The 23,527-nt window shown below is 33.7% G+C and overlaps 1 protein-coding gene and 3 long non-coding RNA genes across 8 annotated transcripts in view; 1 reads left to right on the top strand and 3 right to left on the bottom strand.

The window, feature by feature from the left end:
* Positions 1-10,907, bottom strand: part of LOC125693472 (uncharacterized) — a 39,766-nt gene extending 28,859 nt beyond the window's left edge. Inside the window, exons 1-5 of the long non-coding RNA XR_007377112.1 lie at positions 10,804-10,907; positions 7,202-7,288; positions 3,086-3,251; positions 2,506-2,657; positions 1,147-1,245 (exon numbers count right to left, since the gene is read on the bottom strand). This is a non-coding gene — a long non-coding RNA (uncharacterized LOC125693472). The remainder of the gene's footprint in view (positions 1-1,146; positions 1,246-2,505; positions 2,658-3,085; positions 3,252-7,201; positions 7,289-10,803) is intronic.
* The window catches only part of COL11A1 (collagen type XI alpha 1 chain), a 203,138-nt gene that overhangs the window by 161,316 nt on the left and 18,295 nt on the right, over positions 1-23,527 (top strand). For all 4 annotated transcript variants that reach the window (XM_048945451.1, XM_048945453.1, XM_048945452.1 and 1 more), the window contains 14 exons: positions 199-252; positions 1,140-1,247; positions 2,570-2,677; positions 3,369-3,422; positions 7,227-7,280; positions 7,992-8,099; positions 9,925-9,978; positions 10,844-10,897; positions 11,001-11,054; positions 16,977-17,030; positions 17,520-17,627; positions 17,816-17,869; positions 18,171-18,224; positions 19,361-19,414. In XM_048945451.1, coding sequence (XP_048801408.1) covers positions 199-252; positions 1,140-1,247; positions 2,570-2,677; positions 3,369-3,422; positions 7,227-7,280; positions 7,992-8,099; positions 9,925-9,978; positions 10,844-10,897; positions 11,001-11,054; positions 16,977-17,030; positions 17,520-17,627; positions 17,816-17,869; positions 18,171-18,224; positions 19,361-19,414 — 972 coding nt within the window. The remainder of the gene's footprint in view (positions 1-198; positions 253-1,139; positions 1,248-2,569; positions 2,678-3,368; positions 3,423-7,226; positions 7,281-7,991; positions 8,100-9,924; positions 9,979-10,843; positions 10,898-11,000; positions 11,055-16,976; positions 17,031-17,519; positions 17,628-17,815; positions 17,870-18,170; positions 18,225-19,360; positions 19,415-23,527) is intronic.
* On the bottom strand, positions 10,928-17,024 carry LOC125693476 (uncharacterized). Its single transcript, XR_007377117.1, has 3 exons — positions 16,941-17,024; positions 12,248-12,392; positions 10,928-11,031 (listed from the first exon to the last, which is right to left on the bottom strand). It is a non-coding gene; the product is annotated as an uncharacterized LOC125693476 (long non-coding RNA).
* LOC125693473 (uncharacterized) overlaps positions 19,333-23,527 on the bottom strand; it is a 74,134-nt gene continuing 69,939 nt past the window's right edge. For both annotated transcript variants that reach the window (XR_007377113.1, XR_007377114.1), the window contains 2 exons: positions 20,380-20,448; positions 19,333-19,403 (listed from right to left, as the gene is read on the bottom strand). This is a non-coding gene — a long non-coding RNA (uncharacterized LOC125693473). The remainder of the gene's footprint in view (positions 19,404-20,379; positions 20,449-23,527) is intronic.

Raw genomic sequence — 23,527 nt, 5'->3', positions numbered from 1 at the left:
AACCTTCAGTTATGTTTAAAAATGAATGCAGTAGGCGAAGACTCACCAAGTATCCATCATTAAGTACCACTGGCTATATAACCAGAAAGTAATCTATTCAGTTGTTTCTCTGGATTTTGGTGTTCTTCCTGTTATATGTGTTGCAAAAATAACCAGAATTTTCCATTGTAAGAGGTAAATATTTTTTTCATCTTTTAGGGTCCCGCTGGTCTAAAAGGAGGGGAAGGCCCACAAGGTCCACCTGGCCCTATTGTAAGTAAACAAAGTAAACATTCCTCCAGTTCCCCCCAGTACCAATTGCTTCTAACTAGCATAGTCAGTTATATGGTCTGTCTGGCTGGTACATAGATCTGTGAGCATACCAAACAAATGACTGCTCCAAGTACTGTGTGTGCCAACTACTGTGCTTAGAGGGATCTGGACAAAAGAAAGAGGTGCATGAATGCACTCCAGAGCATGTTTTTCTGTTTTGTTTTGCTGTTAATGGTTTATTTTTTAACTGCTCTTTTGTCTGCTGTCTTTACCTTAAGTTTGTTTTATTCCTTTCTCATACTACTGTGTGTAATGCTGATGGGAGAAGGGTCTTTCTAATGTCAAACAGTCATTTTTCAGTATCCCATTTAGGGATAGGATGCCCAAATTGAACTCAAAATATGCCACCTGCAGGCTACTCAATTATCAGCATTGAGCTACCTGGAGCTACCTTCCTCTGTCTGTAGCATTTTTCATTTATGGAGATGTTCATTTGTTGAGCATTTTGTTAGCAATCAGTAAAAAATACTGCTACAACCACATAATGTATATAAAAGCTATAATTACATATCTCTTCTCAGAAAGTCAGACAAAACAAGGTCACTAATGAGTTTATAGTCTGTATAAGAGAAATACAAAGCCTTCCAATCTGTTCTGCAGATGGTTTTTTGTTGTTGTTGTTGGTTTTTTTTTCCTGGTTGGTTTCTGTTTTTAAAGACAGAAATTGATATTAAAAAAAAAAAAAAAAAAAGAGAAAATGCAAAGAAGGTACTACTCACTGAATAGTACAGGTATCTTCTCTACTGGCCAAAGATGTGAAATTTTGAGCAAGGTCATGAAAAACACTGCTAAATCAGAATTCTCTTATAACATTTCTTTCTTTCTAGGGCTCACCAGGAGAACGTGGAGCAGCAGGCACTGCTGGTCCAATTGGTCTACCAGGTCGTCCTGGACCTCAGGGTCCTCCAGGCCCTGCAGGGGAGAAGGGTGCTCCTGTAAGTAACCACAGAGACACACAGAACTGTGACAACACAGACTTTTCATTTCAGAGTGTTACTTTTTACCATATTAGTATTTGCCTATTAAATGCATGAAATTAATTAAATAGTAAAACATTTATTGCATACCCTTTAACATCTAAGATGTGTTAAGCTTGTTATTATCCCAACAGTGAGTAAGCAATATGCTCAAATCAGTCTTTCATTAAAATTTATATACAGACGCTCTGCATTAAAGCACAAGTATATTTGTCCTCAGCTTCCATTACTACTTGGTATAAATTTCTGATATGTTTTCTAGCATTTATTGTTTCCTTCTGTTTTTTTTTTTTTTAAATGTCTTGTTGTACTCATCCCTGATATATTATAATCATCTTATGTTGCTATTTTCATTTCTAATATTGTTTCTTTTGTAACAAAAAGTTTTTGTAACAAATATTTTAAATTATCTTGTTTCTCTTATTGAATACATTGAGAGAATATTTCTGATAGTGTGAAACCACTTACAGTAATCTTAAGACATACACGTTCATTTATATTATCATATGCGAATGGATTTAATATAGCTTGGAGAAAAATTCAGATAATTTGAATTATTTATAAGTTCAGTTTTATAGACATTCAGGTAATATCATTTTCCTTAGTTTCCTGAATTCAGTTATTCACATCCCAAAATATGCTTTCCTGAAATGAAATTATGATTTTGAACTCTATGGACAGCAAAGAAAAAATAAAATAATCACCAGCAAAAGAATTGGAAAAAAAAAAAAAAAAGCACTAAAAAAACCAAAAACCTAACATAATGCCAGCAATTGTTGAGAGCGAAGACTTTTGTTACTTGAAATTTGTCATGAAAGAAGTTATTTTTGAGATAAGGTTTTAGAGGACACATATGTGTATTACAGTTGTAATCCTGCATGCACTTATAGGTCTGAGTTAGGACAAGATATCTTTAAGTTTTAATCTGGAATTAATTTACCCATTTAGTAATCCAGTTGCTACAGTGGCATGCTTAAGCTTTTTTTTTTTTTTTAACAGACTCATAGTAAGAAGTAAGATCTTTGTATTTTCTATGATGATTCTGAATATTAGTGAACTCATTCTTTAGAAGTTGTAAGAGACTGGAGGGAAGTGAGGAGTGCAGCACTGAATTCACTCCTGCTTCTAGCTTCCACTTGCATAGAAGACCTAGTGCTGTCTTAGAACACCTTTGGGTGCATTTGGGACTGTATTGCTGTATAGCTAATATAATTACCTGCACTGAAAGCTTAATTAAACTCCTGTGATAATGTGCATCACTTCCTTTTCTTCAAAACCAGGGTGAAAAAGGTCCTCAAGGTCCAGCTGGACGTGATGGAGTACAAGGTCCTGTAGGACTTCCTGGTCCTGCTGGTCCAAGTGGTTCTCCTGGAGAAGATGGTGACAAGGTGAATAGTGATTTAGAATCATTGGTAATAGGTTGAAAGTGTCAGAAAAATATGTTAGCAGCAGAGATATTCTGTTAACTTTTGGCAGAATTCAGGACACAGCATCTTTTAGGATCATTTGTATTAAATACGGCAGTGTCCTGTTAGTCAGCATTGTATAAAGGTAAAGACTTTGAGGTTTGTTTTTATAATGCATGAGTGTGATTTTCCACATAGAGTGCATTTTCTGTGATTTAATTTAATTTTGTTATTATTATTGTATAAGGTAAGCTTTTCTGACATGTTTTCCTAGCAATTTGAATCATACTGAAATTTTGAAATACTGTACACTGCAATGAGAAAAAAGTATTTGTTCACATACAGTTAAGCAAGTCTGTAAATCACAATACTTTTGTTACAAGTTCATACCAAGGGTGACAAGAGGAACACAATCTCCTTTGTTTAGACCTCAGTACCACTCTTACTTCAAAGCCAGGTCTTTGGGGCCTTTGCAGTAGAACAGTTAATAGCCAGATTAAAATGACACACTATTGATTGATGCAGAATTGCCTCCTTTAGGCCTTCACGGTTGAAACTGCAACATAAAACACAGAATAATCATATCAAACGGAACATTTAAAGGTACTGTGATATTGGAGTCAGCTAAGTGTGAAGGAGACCATTCTAAATAACTTCTAACTTTCAATTACAGGGTGAAATTGGTGAACCGGGTCAAAAAGGTAGTAAAGGTGACAAAGGAGAAAACGTGAGTAGCAAAGTCCTTTGCCCATTTCATTCTTCATAAATAAAAGGTGTTCGTGCATAAACTACTCATATAGTGTTGCTACCTTAGTGAATAGAAACAAAGAACTATTTCAAAAATGTTTCTTCAAAATAATATTGAGTTTTAACACCATTATTAGAAATACTAAATAAAAATGCACTGTGCTTGTTAGGTTCCTAGAGCTTCCAGAATCATTAAAAAGTAAATGGATAAATTTAATTCCTAAGCATCTTCCCAGTATAATTTTAATTTGTTCACTTTGTACTGGGAGAGATCAAGAATATGAACACATTATCTTACTGTGTTTAAATCAACTGTCTGGATTGTGTGAATACACCCAACTTTGTCTTTTCAGCCATAACAGTAAAGAATACAAAAACTTAATAGAAAATCTACTAAAACAGCTAATTTTTTAAAAAGAGTATTTAATTATTGGAGAGTGAACTTAACTTATTCAGTATTTCAGAACAGTAAAGACTCCACATGCCATGCCTTATAAAAATTTTCAAATATCAATAGGCACAGTAGTGAATTTGGGACTAATTAGGCTTCTAATAACTTAATTTGAGCTGGTTTTGGATTTCAAAATCACTGCTGCAGTTCAAGCACTTCCTCCTTCAGGCTTTTCCCACTTTAAAATTCAAAACAAATCAAATTAGGATTTTGTTTTGTTTCTTAGCCAAAAATTCAGTCTTCTATTTCACTGGTTTTCAGATAGAAAAACTCAGAACACAACGTAGAATTATTCACAACTAAGCACATTTGCTATCTTGAAAACACTCTGCTTGTTATAACTATATATGCAGTATCATAAAAGTAGATTACTTATGAAATCCACAGCAAATTTATGGCTTCCATAAAATCAGATGATATTTTATGGGAAGATGTAAACAACTTCAAGCAATTTAGTTTTATTATATTTTTATAGAAAAAAAATGTGGAGATAAAATGTCAAGAAAATGGCAAGGGTTTTCTACTTTTGTTCATTTCTAAAGATAAGGCTGTCTTTTTCAATTATTTATGTGAGAAAGAAAGACTTCTGCAGTTTTCAGTGCTGAGTATGTATTTTTCACAATCCCATTGCATTAGATCATATCACAAGTGCTATAATAAACTACTTGCAATGCCCTATTTACACAAGGAATGCAATATTATACATATGAATGAGAGCACTTCTATTATAAAACCCATTTATTCATAAAACCTACATCTAACCAAGCTGTTTGGAAAACCCTGCTTCTGAACTAAAATTACTCTTACACAATCTAAGCTGTTTTAGTTTTGATTAACTTGGTAAAATTAATTTATCAAATGAAAGCATTTAAAATAATCATTTTCAAAATGACTGACTTCTCAGTTAACTGAAAATCAATTTTAGTTTATTTATTTTTGCAGTGGTAAACCAGCTGTGGAGTACAAAGTTATGTATTCTGCTCCTCTTTGTCCCCCTAAAGAGATCCATTACATTACAGGCTCTGCATTAATAGAAAAATATTATAAATAGAAAAACATTTAAAGGAGAGAGCAGAGGAAGCATATGAAACAGGTCATGGCCAAGTTCCACTTAAACTCTGACGCACTCACATGCATATCTTTCTGTTCTTACCTTTGACTTTCTTCTTCATCAAGATGTTCATCAGAGAAATCAGAAAAAATATATGCTGGAGTTTTTATTTCAGACCATTTTAGCTTGGCTAGTTATACTGAGCATTAGACTGTGACCACTGTTTCCATAGTGAATACTAATGTATTTGAACTCATTTTCACACACCTGCTTTACAAATAAGGTGTCTGCAATATAATCATTTGAGAATGTACCATGTACATTCTCAGTCTCAAGGTGTAAGGCATTAGTAAATACTGTATGTTTTCCATGAAATACACTATCCACTGTTAGAGTCTGCTCATTTGAAGGCATGCATTTTACTCTGTTTGGAGTCCTATGTATTGAAACCTATTTGCCCTCAGTTGCACTCATTCAACCCTGACGATTTCAGAATTTATTTCAAAACTGCTTTCCTTTCAACATGCTGACAGATGTATATGGGGCAGAGGAAAGGCCTTTTTAGTCACCTCTGAAAGATTCTGAAGAGAAAGTAAGTACGCAGTTCTGAAATCACTGGACATTAGAGGTAGATTTTTACAGTATCTGCACACCCATAAAATCCTCAGTGGTTATTTGCTCATCACAGCAAGGACATTGACAAGGAAAAATTGCTCCCTTTTTCTTGTTTAAGATGAGCTTGAAATATCTTCAGTTCCCTTTCTGAAACTAATAAAAATTTAAGCTTGAATTTTAACTGTACTACACCTAACAAAAAATATAGTATGTTTTCATATTCAATTAGGGATAGCACAAATTTATTGTTAATGCAATAGAAAAGGGAATCTGGATGAACCAAATAATTTTTAATTAGTCAATATCAAAGTACTTTCAAACAACACGTCACATCAAAATGAATATTTTAATGAGATTAAAAATATGTAAGTTTTGTTCTGGGCCCTGTAAAATGAAGGAAAAAGCAGAGGCATCCTGCAATGTGTAGAATGCGGGCATTCCAATACTTTTTTTTAATTCATACATGCTATTTCCCTTTCTCATGGCAATCCTTCCAATCTACAAGAGCATTCCTAAGAGTGCTTTCATTTAGATTTTTCACAATAGAATCAAAAGAGCTTTGCTTCTCGTATTGACATCATACTTGCCATTGTTCCATAGAGTAAAAGGGAAAAAAAGGTCATTAGAAAAGAGAAGAAAAATATTGTTTAAATTTTCCAGCTACGTAGAAAATAAGATGTTCTAAGATACACATAGAACCCAAAGAAAGAAATAATTTGCAAGACTTAAGTTCCTTTTCCCATAAAGGGTGCAATATTTTAACTGTAGCCTTAGCACGGTATTCAAACAAATTCAAGCACGCTTCTGCACTGAATTAGATTTTTCAAGCCAGAAACTGCAGAAAACCTCTTTGTCATCAGAAATGACAGGCTAGAATTCAACCCATGCAGAATGTAATGCTTTCTGAGCTCTTTTCTTCATAAGTCTAACCTGTCTAGTTGGTGAAAAAGCCAGATTCAACCTAGCATACCATTTTAACCATCATAAATTTGTGTCCTGAATTCCCAGATTCGGGGCTAAATTTCATCATTATATCAATCTGTTTAACAGAACGTTAAAATATGGACAGTGTTACCTACAAAATTATTGTTCTGGAAGACTAACACATAAAATTAAGGAGTTCCTCTGAGATACGGTTTTTCCCATTCTCCTGAAAAGAGGAATAATATCAAAGAGAATGTGGCTCGTAGTGCTCAAAATGAACTTACAGTGCAGGTATTAGATGTCAAAATAAACTTTGTGCTGTCACCATAAAATATTTACAATTTCATAAAACTAATCCAGTCAACAAGTATTTCATTTAAGGGTAAATTGTTAGGTGATTACTTAATTCTCATTAAAAGGCCTGATATTTTTAATTAAAAAAAAAAAAAAGTTTCCATCTTGCTTCATGTTTGCACAGGAGTTATTTTAAATTTTCTGAAACCATTACAAATGCAAGCACTTTCAATAAATGCCAGTTTAAGGTTTATTATGGACATGCAAATCTGAGTTTTAAGAGCTGAACAAACTGCTTATTTGTTATGAATGGAAAAGTCTTATGAATAATATTACATTCTCCATGGAGAAATGTAAAAACAATAGCGTTTGATCATGCAAATATATTTGCTGTTTATCTCATTCCAGATGCCAGAGTACTCACTCTTCCTTTTCAATGCTTGTTGCAGGGTCCTCCAGGTCCACCAGGTCTCCAGGGTCCTGTTGGTGCTCCTGGCATAGCTGTAAGTAGCTTATTCAGAGCAAATCACAATGTTGCTAAAAATCATTTGATGCTTCAGAGTTCTTAGAAGTACATGGTAATTTGTGCTACTTATTCAGGAACAGATTTCAGATCACTAATAACAGTTGTGTCATTGTGCCCTTAAATTCAGTTGTTCATTATAAATGAGGCTGTACTGCTATTATTTATTAAAATTTCATTATTAAAAATGAAATATTATAAGCAGTGAACAGAGACCATCCCTTCAGACAACTTGTCTGATATTTTTTTTTTATCACTCGGTGTTCAAATCAGTTTGATACTAAATGCAGTTAAAAGAGATGGTCTTTTAAAATTCACCTAGTACAAAGTTGTGGGTTTATTTTCAAAAGTTATGAATTTTTTAGGAGTAAATATTGGTCAGACTGTGTGCTACTCATATATTACTAATATGCAGGTATTCAACAGCTAGAATGTTTACACAGTTTATGAAAGAGAATAGGTGTTCAGGGAAAATTAATGTGAGGCTTGTATTGTTTGATCTACTTTAAACCAGGACACAGTCTGATGTTCCATTTGTTTAACAGATTTCATTCATCAGGTTGGTATATACATTTGTAATGACGTTAGAGCTAATTCTGAGCCCTCTTCCAGTTGTTTGTCCAGTGATAACACAAGAGCTTCTTCTGTTTTCAGACCTGTGATGTTTTTGTTTCTTGCTCTTTCCAAATAGGGAGGTGATGGGGAGCCAGGTCCAAGAGGTCAGCAAGGAATGTTTGGGCAAAAAGGTGATGAAGGTCCTCGAGGTTTCCCTGGCCCTCCAGGCCCTATTGGCTTACAGGTAAATTCATGTACTGTTTTACCCTCTACTTATAAAGCGTCACTGAGAAATCAGGAGATTGTTTTATTCAGGAATGCAGTTCTCATAGCAACAATGAGCTGCTGGGATTAAGAGCTTTCACTTTCATGTATCTAATATTCTATGGTAAGTATATTGCACTTACTTCAATTAGATTGTAGTAATAGTACTTAAAGTGGATATTACATAAAAATAATTTTGTTTTTAATTTTAATAATGGTGAATTTTGAATACTTATTAACTGTGAATTTCCTTAATATATAAAATATTACTTTTAAGATTATGTTTCTTTAATAAAGGGCTTTCTAACAAAGCAAGCTGAAAATCAAGAAAATTTGAAAATCTATGTGCATATTTAAGCGATCTCATGATCATTTTATGGCAATTTTACTTAAATATTGAAATATAAAATGACAAACCACTACTTCTTGCCAAAAGGAACTGCCATGTCCAATGATGTATGAAATACCATATCATTAAATCAGTAAGAAATTTTCTGCATTAGAATAAGTGTTCAGTAAATGGCTTTTGAGAATTTTTGAAGACAGAAATATCAAGAAAATGTTTAATTACCTTTGAAGTTTCATAAATACATCCTCTGCAAACTGTACAAATTGTGCTTTAAATTTAATATTTATATTAACATTAGCAAAATCAGGGTCTGAGATTATAACTTTTAAAACAAGCAAAAAGACTATATAAAAACACAACTGTGTTGTTTAATAGTTGATTATTTAATAGTAAATAGGCTTTTACAATAACCATACTCACTGATATGTCAGCCAAGTTTTCACCATACTAGATAATTGAAACTTACATTATTTTAGAAAAGGTACACCTCTGAATTTTGATGAGCCTTTCTACAGTTCAGATTGTGTCAAAGTAGGAGGACAGCTGACAAATATATATTGTGTTGATACACTGATACTTCATAATTTTTATACAGTTCTGTAGCAAAGACAATAAATTACGTTTTCCAATCTGGTAGTAATAATTTGATGCATTAAAAATAGCAGAACACTGGAGTTGAAACTTGGAACCAGATCTTAATGTAATATCAATATTGTATTGTCATTGACTCCAGATTCAGGGTAATCTGCACAATACAGAAGCCAAAATTTTATCCTGCATTTAGAAATGCCAACTTAGGAGTGATATTGTTTCTAGGTGGGATAACATTATACTAGAATCAGTACTAGCATCATCTTCATTTTCCTTCTCTTGATGTTTGTTACTAGACAAACTTGGACACTTTCTTTGTAAGAAAGTTTGCATTAAAGCAGTGCAGTGCCTCTCAGCAGGATTCATTACCTCCACTGGACACCTTGCTAATGCAGTTTTACAGCTTCCAGTACTGAGGTAGTTTAGACATTTTTGCATGCCACTTCACTGTGCTGCCTCAATCATGTTTTGTTGACATATATATATGTCATAAATCATATTGTCCAAACACACACATGGGGTTTGGATAATGATGGCAATGTTCCTGAATTCAGCCACCCTAGATAGCATTTGTGTATAAATAATAATAATAATTATTATTATTTTCTGTCTCACCTTGTTTAAACAGTTCAGGACTACATATGCATTTGCTGTAACATGAAAAGCTCCTTTTATGTATTGATTTATTTATTGTAATTGAATTTCGGTGTTTTGTTCCTTTCCTTGCCCTCTCTCCCCTCCACCTGCCCCTGCCCAAGTTTCACATGTGGATCTGATTTCTATTGTTTCATATTGATTTATATCTCATTATTGCAGATACTCTACTAACAGTTGTTTGTTTTTTTTTTTCTTCCTTGATTTTTAGGGTTTGCCTGGCCCACCAGGTGAAAAAGGTGAAAATGGCGATGTGGGCCCAATGGTGAGTTTTCTTCCCCACTAGTCATTCTCACAATAAATATTATCCATGTATTACTGTCTTTTCTCAGAAACTCACCATTTGATAAGCTACTCCTGAATTAACTTTTTTGTGTATTGTGAGCTATCTCTGGAATTTATTTTGCATTCCTGAATCCATCTCCTCATCTTTAAGATGAAGATTTATGTAAGAAAATACTTAGAAGTAGCTACGCGTGTCTGACAGGACAAGGTAAAAAGAGTCAGGAATGAAGAAGAATAAGGAGAGACTACTGCACTGGAGAATTCAGAGCTGCTATTCCGAAATAGCAACTCCAGGGCACTGTTACCATACCACCAAGGATCAGTTGCACTTTTTCCATGGGATTGTAATTGCAGGCTAATACTATTTTGCTATGTTTACATTGTTTCTCGGGGTGATCTTGAGTCTATATTTGTTGAAGTGCAGTGATGCCTTCTGGGCTGGTCCTGACTGAGATGCAAGCTGTCTACCTAACGCACACGCATCCAACAATTGCCAGCCTTTTTTATTGTTGTCCATCTGTAGCATCACATGGCTGTTAACAGACAGATAAGCTACTCTGGGGCCCTTGCACAGAAGAAAGTGTGTATAGGTAAACTGCAGGAAAAATGCAATTCAGGAAACCAGTCTTCATGAGTCCTAATCAGGTCATTTTCAACTCAGGTACCATATAGCTTGGATCCCTCCTGAACTCATGCATTGGAAGCAATTCAGCCCTGCTGTAGAACTCTGAAGACTAAAATTCCTCTAAAGGTTGAGGATATTGTTTCTAACTGGCAAACAACAACAAAGAACTATTTATCTTACCTTTTTTTTTTAAATATACCAAATTGTCTTTTTGATACAGGGTCCACCTGGTCCTCCAGGTCCAAGAGGTCCACAAGGTCCTAATGGAGCTGATGTAAGAACTTTTCTTTCTCTTAACATTGCTTTTGAAATTCAGTAATAAGCAGTATATTTGGGATAACTGTATTTGGAATAACTATCATCTTGTATCATCGCAGGGTCCTCAAGGTCCCCCAGGCTCAATCGGCTCTGTTGGAGGTATTGGGGAAAAGGTGAGAGTATTGAAAATATCATTTCTAAAAAGAGAAAACATTGAAACTGGAATATACATTTTGTTTCTTCTTTGGTGCTACACAGATATATTACAGTTCCCAAATAGCCTTCATTGACTTAATAATTATTAATAGTGATCAAGCTATCTAGTTATACTTCTAATAGCAGAATTACTGTTTGTTTCTTTTCTTTAATATTTTACATCACAAAAGTATGAAAGAGTCGAGAAAGAGTCGAGGAGAAGAGTAAGCCTTATCAGTGCTTAATAAGTAAGGCTATAGTGATTTCCTCAGTTTCACAGTTTGATGTTTACAGTAACATGATTGGATTCAACAGTATATTTCATTTTATACAGCTTTACCTTAGAATACCATAAATCTTTCTATCTGGAATGTTAAGAATATAAGCTATTATCTAATGTATCAATGGTAGACTAATGTGTCAGATGTGAAACAGAACTGAAATATCAATACATATTTATTTCTCATATAAATATATACAATTCCAATAAAGTCAAAGGCCAGAGAATGATTTATCGTTGTTGAAAACTTGACTTAGGACTGATACTTGTTAGTCAAAATTATTTTCATTGCTATTTTTAGTTCTTTATTCAGAAAATTTGCTAGCAGATATGTTTTTATTTTTTTAAAAAAATCTGTATCTTAACCTAAGAAAGTTGCAAAATAACTTTTTTATTCTTTTTCTTTGTTTTATTTTGTTATGTATTTGAATCACCAGAGTATTTTAAAATGCAGAGCAAACACAAAATTCAAAAGAGATTCTCTTGAAATTACTATTTTCATATTTATTTTAACAATTTAGACAACAAATTTCCTGGGTGAAACCATAAAGCATTTCTTTGTAATGCTACAGATTAAATATAATTTTTTTTCTTTAAATCTGGGTCAGGCATTTGGAAAGCAGATTTTGAAAGCTATATAAGGGGAGGGAAAAAAAATGGAAACATATACAGTCTCCCGTATAGGTAATTTGTTGAAAAAATATGTAGATTGATCCTGAGCATTTAAATATTTCCCACAGCATATCGTATACATTCAATAAAATTCATGTCAATGAATCCTAGAAATGGCATTCCTGGAAATGCCAATATTGACAGTTGTCAATTCTGGAAAAAAAATATGGTATTTCTTCCAAGTATTGGTAACATTTCAGAATGTGAAGCAAGTCTTACCTTTTCTTTCTGTCCATCAGATAATTAAATGCACAGGTACTTTCTCATCTTCCTTGTACACCATCACTGAAATTCTTTACTTCAGAAGTCTTAAATTCTGCTACCTTTCATTTATCTTCACACTGTTTGACACAGTGTACCAATACTGCAATTTTACATACCAATCTATCAGATCTATGAATTTAGAAAGAATAAGTATCAAGTTAATAAAAATCATTTCATGATCCTTTTCTCAATTACTGTCCAGAAGCATGTGATTCTGCTTCATAGAAAGGTACTCTTTCTTTTCATAAGATAAGGTAATTGTCATTATTTTTCCAGGATCCTTTTTATGACTAATACTAATAATCATGAAAATCTGCAGTTTGTTGTAGAAACTTCTCATTCTTCTGTGATAACAAAAGATATTTCACATGATAACATTCTGTATTATTTGTATCTACACTAAAATTGTCCAGCTTTTTCATTAAAATGACTATCGCCCAGTAGAAATGGCATTTTTATGTCTTCTATCTTTTTTACTAGTAATTGCATGAAAGGGAATAAATATTATGCCCTCCTGCTTGTCTGCATTATTAACAGTGTGTTGTCTCTAATTCCCAAGCTTGTGACATTGTTCTTCCAGCCTACCTTTAAAGAGTGCTTTACAACTTAAAGAGCTGCAGGATTTGTTATTCCCTCAGGAAAGAGTATCAAAAATGTGCTTTATTGCAAGCACTGGTAGAGATGGGACATAAGTTGATCCAATGGAAAAAAAGTCTGTATATCAGTGAAATACAGGCAAAAAAAAAAAAAAAAAAAAAAAAAAAAAAGCTCTGTGCAAAGAAAAATTATTCAGTGTCCACTGCAGTACTGGGAAAAAATGTTTATTGTGGGAACATTACATCCAGGATTGAAACTTGCTACTTTAAAAACAATCTTGTGTAATATAGTGTTCTATTAAAGTCAGTAGGAATTTGGACGTAGGTTTCAATCACATCTTTAATTGTTATTGTTTCACAATCAAATTATATTCCAGTCATTCTAATTACATTCCAGTCATTCTGTAAAGACACTGACTTGACAACTCCTTACTCCTCTCCTCCCTGCTATTCTTCCATGTGATTTAGAATCCCCACAAGCAGACCACTAAATTTAATTTGAGAACATGATAATTCAGACAGTGTATCACTGCTTGTCATTTTAATTTCCTCTTGCTTATTTCCTGTATTGTCTGTGTTCATACAGAGAAGCTTCCCAGTACATTATTTTGAAGATTTTATTTCTTCTAATTATTTCCCCCCTTCTTAAATTTTATCATGTGACTGATAACTCTTCCTAGTTAGGACACCTTCCTTTTTAATTTGAGTTCCATTTAATGAGTTCTGCAAATTTAGAAATAATAAAAGAGTTGTTTTGTCAGGAGGATTTTGTTTTTATGAGTCATTCATATCACATGGTGTTCCCACAATAGGAGGACTGTTCAGGCTTCTAAACAAAACATACCTATTCTTCCTCTTCCCGCATACTTTTTTTCCCAATGCTTTTCCTATTATGTCAGTATGCTTTGGCCTCTGCATCCCTTCCAGGAAAGAGCTATGCTGTGGATAACACTATGCAGTGTTGACAGTAGAATGTGGAAAAATATTTTGGCATTCTGTGTCACTGTTGAGTAGCAAAATATATTTGCTCATTTTCGTATTTGAATGGATGAATTAGAAGGAGATATTTTGATATTTGACAAAATTACCAACAATTTTTGTCACATGTAGTGTAACGTATGTTTAACTATCTTGTTGGTTCCTCTGTTGTCCATACAAAATTCTAAATGTTCAGAAACAGTACAAATGCGCATGTAGCCTTGCATTATAAATGCCTGTATCCATAGAATAGTCTAGAAGTCTTGTGACTTACACTCTTACACTCAACCAAAACCAGTTAAAACCAGCTTTCACCCTAAGATTTATTTTCTTTTTTCAGCTTTTACTTTAGAAAAACGAGAAATAGAAAATATACCAGCTCATGTTGACCATTTGATATCAAAGGCCTTACGTGCTGATATTCTAAATCTCCAGTAAATTGCTCAAAACTTTCAAAACTGGGCCTTAGATGTGTAGGTCAGTTGAAAACAAAATTACTCTTTGAAAAATATACGTATGCATATTGATTGCTTCTTTCCACTTAATTTCACTAAAAAATTGTAGATTAAGAGCTTGTAACAGAGAAAACAGAAAAAGTAACATTAGTGCTGTGCTTCTCTTTGACAAAACCTAATAAAAATAAGTTCAGACTTCTAGTGTTTAAGTTAATCTGTGATAACTGTGTTGGGTACTCTGTCTTCTTACAAACCTCTCCCACTTCCATTTGTACATACACACATATCTGTTCAGTCGTTAAGATAATTAAGATGGTTGTGACAATTTATGTAACCTGAATGTCTATCCTTGCAACATCTTAGTTTTAATATTTTTGCATGACCTACTGACTCTTTCCTTCCTTCCTTCCTTCCCTACCCTCCAATTTGCTTGTAAGCCCTTCCAAAAAATATAACACATCTATAGAATTTCTTTCTTGATTAAATTTACCTCTCCACAGATCCCTAATACACAGAACAGTTACACATGCATATACCTATGTGACAAAAGATTGTCTCCTAAAGCCACGCTTCTCTTATTATCATTATTTTTTTTTGGTATTATTTATTTTGTGAGGGTGGCAAAAAAGAAAAAAAGAGTAACCAAAACTTCTTCACAACTCAGTCAGATACAAGGGTGTTCATTTTTAGAAAATCAATAGCTGTTTTCCAGAAATTAACTGAAAGATGGCAGCTTTCCATCTACTGTGTCTCTGTGCTTTCAATGGACAGCTTTCTAGATATTATAATAATAAAATTTTTTTAAACTACTGTCCGTAGCTTGATATAAATCATTCTGCTCACATAATACAAGGGAGTTTTTAAAACTAAACCTTTCTGTGAAATGACATGATGCTTTGTAGTTGAGAATTTCTGCTAAAGACACTGCTGCTGAAATTCTGTCAGAGGACAGCACTAACATTTAAATGATCTGGCCTGATGACAAAAAGAAATGAAAAAGAAATCCAGAGGTGGAATATATCTATTAGATCATAAAATCTATTTCCCAACTGAACGTGAAATATTTCCTATGGAGGAGATGAAGTAGAATCTGAATTAATACTACCCTTATCAAAAAGGCAATGAAAGACAAAGTTTTTGATAATCATAAATATATATTCTGTAAATATATTAGCTACAATCTTGTCTATCAAAACATTGTTTAATTCCCTTGCCAGCTGTCTGTAACAGTTGCAACCTTTTATAATACTTAAAAGTTGTAACATAAAAAACAGTATGTGAAAAAAGCAAGGACTGCATGTGGGAAGAGTCATATCTGTATTATAAAGCAGTATATGATTTTAAAGGATTAATGTCAGATTAAACTGTAACTGATCTCATCTTACACAAGTGCTTCTTCCACACGTGTCCTTTGAGGAGCATCTTGACATTTCCTTGCCTTTCTACATTTGCTTTCTTCCACATTGCTGTTTATTGTGGTTTTACTGTGCAGTGAGTTCATGTGGGCTGCCTCCATCTGCCAGTTTCAACATGTGTGCTATAGCAGGGATCCCCGAGATCCCAGGAACACTGTGTTCTCCACAGGTGTTGACTGACTGTGTAGGTCAGTAAGTCAGAAAAAGCCCATCTTTTCTCTCATTGCAAGATATCATAAAATGAAGATGAGTTTGTTAAAGGTAAAAGAGTTGCTTTCAAATCAAATGTGAATCATAAATTTAAAAATCTTTTGTCAGGAAGGCAGAAATGAACTTACTCTCTGAGAAGCGTAAAAGGGATTCATACTGGCAGGGATGCTTGTCAGGCAAGACCTGACACAATCAGTGCTCTTAAGTCTCTCAATTAGTCCTACAATGAACACCCTCTACTGAAGGGCTGTACTGAATTTGGTCTACACTGCAGACTCTGCTAGATAGAGTATCTCTACTACCTTGAATATCATCTTTATATATATTTATATAGAGAGATTTATATATATATATTTATGTATTTATATAGAGATATAAATAGATTTTGTATAGATTTTCTTTGTATTGTGTTCTTCTCAAAGCCATCTGATACATTACATAATTTCCATCACCAGTAAATACATAACATATTCCTTTGTGACCAGTGATCAAAGTTTTACTAACTTTATGCTATTATGTTATTATTTTTTGTTTTTCTTTATATAATTATTTTAACAGTAGCTCTAGCAATAATGTTTCTGCTTTATTAAAATTAATTTCAAATCAGTATTATCATATTTGTAGGGATTTGCCTCCAGCCAAAAATACATGTGATAGAGAAATATATATATATATATATATACACACATGCGTACTTCTTTGACTTTTCTGTGCCTAGAAAGGAAAAAGACAAACAGGAAATTTGCAATATGTGGGATAATAAAGGGGAATATCTTCCAAAGCCTGAAGGGAAAGTCAGTCTCCCTTCTCATCAGAAGCTTAGTTTGAAAAATTGTTTCTAAAATTTCAGATTCCACTTCTGCAGAAACACGTGTCCCAATTGCCTTTAGGTAGAGTCAATAAGAGACAACTCCTGTAAGCTGTTATCATGAATAAGCATGCAAAAAAAATATGTAGTAACAGAAGCAAATTCATACAAATATCTAATGTATACCTAATAACTCATCAGTTTATCCTCACACATGTATAGGGTGAACCTGGAGAAGCTGGTAACCCTGGACCTCCTGGAGAATCTGGAACATCTGTGAGTCTTTTGGTTTTGTCTTATTAACCTGTATCACAATAAACAAAAACATAAGGTAGTGCTTACTTTAAGAAACATTTAATGAGATTACTTGTGTTTTTGTGTTTAAATTTTCAGTGAAGACATTTCTTACAATATTGAAATGCAATTTGTTTCCTTAAACTATAGCTACATCTTATAGTAAGATGTGACAAAGTTGTGAAGACTTCCTTAAAAGAGTACTAGCTTTGATATGCATATTTTTTCTCTATGGAAGCAATTCATTGATGCAAAATAGGTTCAGACTCACATCTGGTTGCAGATGTTTGCACTCAGACTTGAGATTAAGAGGTTTTCCAATCTGAGGCTGAGGGCCTAATATCCCATTCACATACCAACATTTAATGAGGAATAACATTGCCCAGATCTGAAAAACAGTTTTGCCACTGTAATCTTTCTTTAGCCATTCAATTCTCAGACAATATTTTTTTGTTCATGTGTTTCCTACAGGGTCCAAAAGGTGAAAGGGGAGAAAAAGGTGAGGCTGGTCCACCTGGAGCAGCTGGACCACCAGGTGCTAAAGGACCTCCAGGTGATGATGGGCCTAAGGGTAACCCAGTAAGTAATCTTAATAATTTTAACAGAAAGCACAGCATAACATTGCTGAAACTGTGCTACATATAGAACTACAGATTAAACTGTACACTGGAACTAAATTTATCATATTCTTAACAAAATATTTCTGATGACTGTTACCTGCTTCTCTGTGCATGACATCTTCCTTGTTTTTTTCCTGATTTACCTAGGGTCCAGTTGGTTTTCCTGGAGATCCTGGTCCCCCTGGAGAGCCCGGTCCAGCTGTAAGTATATTTGAAAAGCAGTTTTAGGTCCTGGATTTGGTCTGCATTCACTTGCAGTTACTGCCATCTCTTCTTGGTTTGGAAAGGTCTTTCCTGTTAGATTTATTGCTTCGGCTATTCATATATTTCTTCAATCCTAAAAAAAAAAAAAAAAATTAGAAATCTTTAAAAAGTTTTGAAAATGGTTGTCTGTAGGAAAATTCTCTTCAGAAAACTAGTGTTCTTGTATTCATCTTTGAAACAAGGTTACTGAATTTTTCTGAATTTGTATCTTTTGTTTATTTTCACATGATTTCTGTAGGGTCAAGATGGTGTTGGTGGAGAGAAGGGCGAAGATGGTGATCCTGGTCAACCTGTGAGTTGTTTCTGTCATTTTCTTTTGGCTACATTTTCTCCTGTGCTGAGAAAGTGCTTTTAGCTGAATCAGTGTTTTCTATAGATTCATACTCTAACAAATGTTTTCTCAACAGATTCTTTTTATATTGTACTGAAAAATCTCTTTATTTCCTTGTAGAATTAGACTTATCTATATAATAGATACAACCAAAAGAAGGAGAAATAGTTTGTTTTAATGCTGAGATGCATTAAAATGAGAGCAGCTCTTAGTATACAAAAAGTAATGCTGAAGACAAATTGTCTTCATTAGCTCACGTTATGAAGTTAATCTTAATCTTGGAGTTTCCACGGTATTTCACGTGAAGTCTAAGAGTTACATAAGCAATATGAATCAGTGCTCTTAGCATTCTGGAGATTCTTACATTGAAGCATCGTGAATTTAATTTTTTACTGCGAAAAGCTAGGTCTTCCTTTTTGGAAACTCTGTTTACAGCCCTGGAATTTCTGACTATCAGGAAAATATTTTATACAGTACAATGTGAAAGAAAAATGCTAGTAATTCAACATATGGTTAGAACTAAGTAATAAACCAGAGTTTAAATTGAAAAGTTCAGGATGAGCATCTGTATATCTAACTTCACAGTAAGTACTTTTAGAATGTTATGCTCACGAAGAAAAACTTATCAAACTGTTCAGTAGACCTGAAATATTTCAAAGGGTATCACAGCATACCTATGTGGGGGAGACAAATGGCTGTCAGTGCAGAATATTTTCAATAGAAGGTGACTTACTGGGAAGCTAACTTACAGAAGCTAGTAAAAAATACCGGAAAAGTAACAATTTCAGCACCTGAGAAAGCAAGAAATACTCTTAATCGAGTTGGTCAGTAGACTGTACATTACCTTTGTGCAGACACTTCCAGAGATGAAATGTTCTGTTTTAAGCAAGAAAAAAAGAGTAGTTGCATTTTGTACAAAATCTGTTGAAAACTGCAGAAGATGACTCTAAGAAAGGACTTGCTGATTAAGCAAGTATCACTTCCGTATGATAATTATTTTCTGTCCATTAAAAGAGATGTTGTAGATACTCACTGCATTTAAGAAAGAAAATGATTTTATATATTGTTACCTCTGAGCCCATTGCTTTCCACTGCAGGGTCCACCTGGTCCTTCAGGAGAAGCTGGCCCACCTGGTCCACCTGGAAAGAGAGTAAGTCATTTCTCATTGCCTCTAGTACATCTCTCTTTCGAAGATATTATATTTTAGAGTATTTCAGCTGTTTTCCATCTTGTGATGCTTCATATATGAAGTTTTCTTTTAATAACGTGAGAAATAAAAAAATGCAAACAGCAGAGAAAACTCTTTAACATAAGTCCTGTAAAGGACTTTCAGTTAAAAATAGATTTGTTAAAATATATAGCGTGTCCTGGAATACAAATCATGAGGAAAATAACTCTAAGCGTATGTTTGGTGTAGTCGTATGTATACAGCTTGAGATCAAAAAGTCAACTGCAGACCTGGAGATTTTAGAGTTGAGAGTACAGTTACCAGTGAAGTACTGACAATGGACAAATCTTGTGTTCATTAGTTTCAAACTAGCAACTGCAGGCAGCCTGAACTTGGAAAATAGCAGAAGAGTCCACACTCAGCCCATTCCATGGATTAGCACATCTGGCCATTCTGGTTATTTTTTCTCATTTATTTCAGTAGAGTTAAAGCCAGTCCTCTCACAGTAACTCCTTATAAGAGCTCAGAAGAATTTCTATGATCAGCCTCAAGAACAAAAATATATAGGAATGAATATATTCAATATTGGTAGTTATGATTTGTCTTCTTTTCTCTCTCAAGTGAATTCAGTATGTGATAGGGTAAAAAAAACCTGGAATTTTTGCTAGCCTACTAATCGGAGTGAGTGACAATGAGAGTAATAACACATCATCCATGGGTACATGACTGCTGGCAGGGATAAGAAAGGAAGTGACTGCTTTTGTATCTTTAGCCTATGAAATAATTTAAATGAAACTTAGTGAAAATCGTTCTCATCCCTTTGACTTATAACATCAACAGTGAGACGTTTCCGTAGCTTATGAAGAGATTTCATTATTTCTGAAATTTTTGAAGCTTTACGGGTTTTACAAATACAGATAATCAAAATCAGTAGATAATATACTTACAGAATTGTAGTAGGTAGATGCACCATCCTTTAGGTCTGTTTCAGAGAGTGCTTGGATGTTGTTTTTATGCTTTAAAATAAAAGATGGGAGCATCATTGAATTTAAGCTGAGAGATATTTAACAAAATGTGTTAGATTGCTCAGTGTAATGGGCTTAAGTGAACTGACATGCCTCATTGGTTTTATCTATTTTACACAGTAACCTGTTTGCTCTACAAACTCACAAAACATTTATAATACTATAAAGAAATTATGGTAGCATTAACAATCTTATCACTAGAACTGCTAATATTCAGTCAATCCATATTTCAATTAGTATGTTTGTTCTACATCAGATTAGAACTTCCTATTTTATTATATGGAAAGGCAGTATCTCATTCCTAATAAGTAGTATATATTACTATCTGTAGCTAGATAAAAATTAAAAATTCAAATATAATGTCACACATTTTAATACAAATCTAGTTTATGAATAGTGTGAAGAAAAAAATATTGTCATAAAACATCTAATTCCTGAATACTGAAGCAAATAGTTTATAGAGTCAGATTCTATATGACCTGAGTACCTGAATAATTTGGTCTTGTAGGGATTCTGTATTGTATTGAAGTTCTACTAGAGAAATACAGCAAAGGTCTTCAGGCTTGTTACTTTGCTGACAGAAAGAATGGAAAAAAATGTGCTTTGTTAGCTTTCATCAGTTGCATGGTAAAACCAGTTTCAACAAAAAGCCCCAGGAAGCGTCATTTCATCCAGATGCACCATTTCAGTAGTAAGATTGATATTATTGAAGGTGCAGTTCTGGAAATATTACTGCAAAGCAACATGCCACCTATTTTTTTTGTATCTTTGTTTTTCTGTCTCCAAAATGACAAGCTGACAGAGATCAGGATTCAAACTTGTAAGTGTAGCTCTTCGAATGCCTCAACTGTATGATCTCCTTATTTATTGCCATTCATTTTCATTCCCATCTTCCCATGTATTTTGGATCAGATTTGAACTCAGTTTCACTGGCCAATCTTTGAAAATTATGCTTATTGCCAGTTTCCAAAGTTATGAGCAGTCTGCATCTAATATTGCAGGTTCCAAAGAGGTTCCCCTAGCTTTCTCTCAGAATTAACTTCTAGCACAGGACTTAAAAGCTTTTCCCAATGTATCTATGAGACTCTCAGCTATATAGTTACAGTGGCATTCAACTGTCAAGTGAAGGCCAATAAGAAACTATTTCTTCCAAGTTATTGACGTGAATAAGCAAATAACTGTTTTACTGTGATGCTCTAAAGGCTTTGACGTAACAGCAGGAGCTTTGCTCTGAAACTGTGCAAGGGTCTAATGGACAAGCAGCGTGGTGAATTCTTTTAATAAAATTTTGGAGCTACATGTCAGAGAGCATGTTCCTTCATGTTTACCTCTGAAGGGATAAAATTCCCTAGCATGCTACTGAGCACTCAGGTTAGGTCTTAATCAAAAGAAAAGTTTAAAGTCTGTGGCTGACACAAAAATGGATCATTAGAGCATCCACAAATGTGTACTGTAATGAATACATTACTTTTTCAGACCTATCAATGGCTCCTCCTAAAAAATATTTCTACGACTGCTTTTCAGAAAATTCTATTACCATAAATGCTTTCAGTTTTATAAGGGACAGATCAGTGTATCTTCAGAACAAAGTTCCATATTCAGATGAAGACCTAGTTCAAGTATATATATTCAAATTCCAAAAGCATAATCTAGAAGCAGCAAACCCTATACAGTCATTGATAAAGTCCATTAGTGATTACAGATATTACTGAATTTTAACTAACTCGTAATATTTTAAAGTTTATGACTTCTGAAATGATCACTGCTGTACCAAATAAAAAAAAAAATACTTGCTGATAAGGCTGTATACATTGAATTAGCTATGGTGCAAATAAACATAGCCCTTCAGTGTGTTAAGTCATTCAGCTGTGTTTTCTGCTGCTTGCATTAAAGTCAATTAGGTGTCTAGATCACATACATTTAAGGGTCTATGTATTATGCTAAAAATGTTAGAATTTAAACAAGTCTCAGATACTTTTTTGTTCTAAACTAGAGTATATAGTGCCTGCTTTCAATATAAGAACAGGTTTCAATTCTCCACAACATAGCCAACTTCTACAATTTGAAAAGCAGAGTGTTATTTGGTTAATTCCTTTTATATACAGTGTTGAATGATTTGGGAAAAAAAAAGAAAAAAAAGTATTACTATGAAGATTTTATTCCATTTTGGTTATAATATTCCATGGTTTACTGTATTGGAAATCATGGTTTTAGTCAGATGGCCAGTAGATATAGACAACAGATTAAAATATTTTAATGAAAATCTTAAATATGGAAGAACAAACAAAATATCCAACAGTTTAATGTAAGAAAAATTAAGGACGTATTTCATTCTGCATGAGTTCTTTTGTCTTTTCAGTTCTGCATAAGGCAACACATCCAAATTGTAGTGTAGCAATCTTAACAGTTACCATGGCAGCTAGACTGGTGAGCCATGCATTATTATATATTACTGATATTGAGATCTTCTGTCAGTTAAAATTTATTAGACACTCCAAAAATTCAAGTGGAGGAAGGCAAGTTAAATAGCAATTAGCAGTCTTTCAGTATAGAAACAACATCTGTGCCATGCCAGCCATTACACCCTGTTAGAAGGCACAGTTCATTGGGCTGCTTTACTCATAGTGCAGCACTGGCACTGTTTAGTAATGAATGTACCCTCTTTGTTTAGCAATCTTGATTCACTGTATTTTTAATTTAGTGATCACAGGATTTTTAGATCTGCTACTTCAAATGCAGCTGCATTTGTGGATTATTAAGAGATCATATTTCTCAAATACAAACTACCACACAAAAATATTTAGTTTCTTAGCTAAGGTAGATTGTAACTGACACACCAAACTGAATGAAAGGAGAGCAGTAAAGAGCATGAACACATAAATTAATTCATGTATAAAAAAAACCATCCTATTTCTAAAACATTCCTGAGTTTATTTATGTAGCTGCCAATAATTTTTCTTCTTATCACTGCAAATTGTGATCCACTCAAACAGTTACAAGCTGTGCAAAGGAGTATATGCATCAGAGATTATTACTGGTACACTATTCATGTGAATTGTTCTCCTGTCAA

Source organism: Lagopus muta, chromosome 5 (genome assembly GCF_023343835.1).
Source record: "Lagopus muta isolate bLagMut1 chromosome 5, bLagMut1 primary, whole genome shotgun sequence".
NCBI lineage: Eukaryota > Metazoa > Chordata > Aves > Galliformes > Phasianidae > Lagopus > Lagopus muta.
Note: the sequence above shows the minus strand (reverse complement) of the source record. Positions and strands in the feature narration are given on the sequence as shown.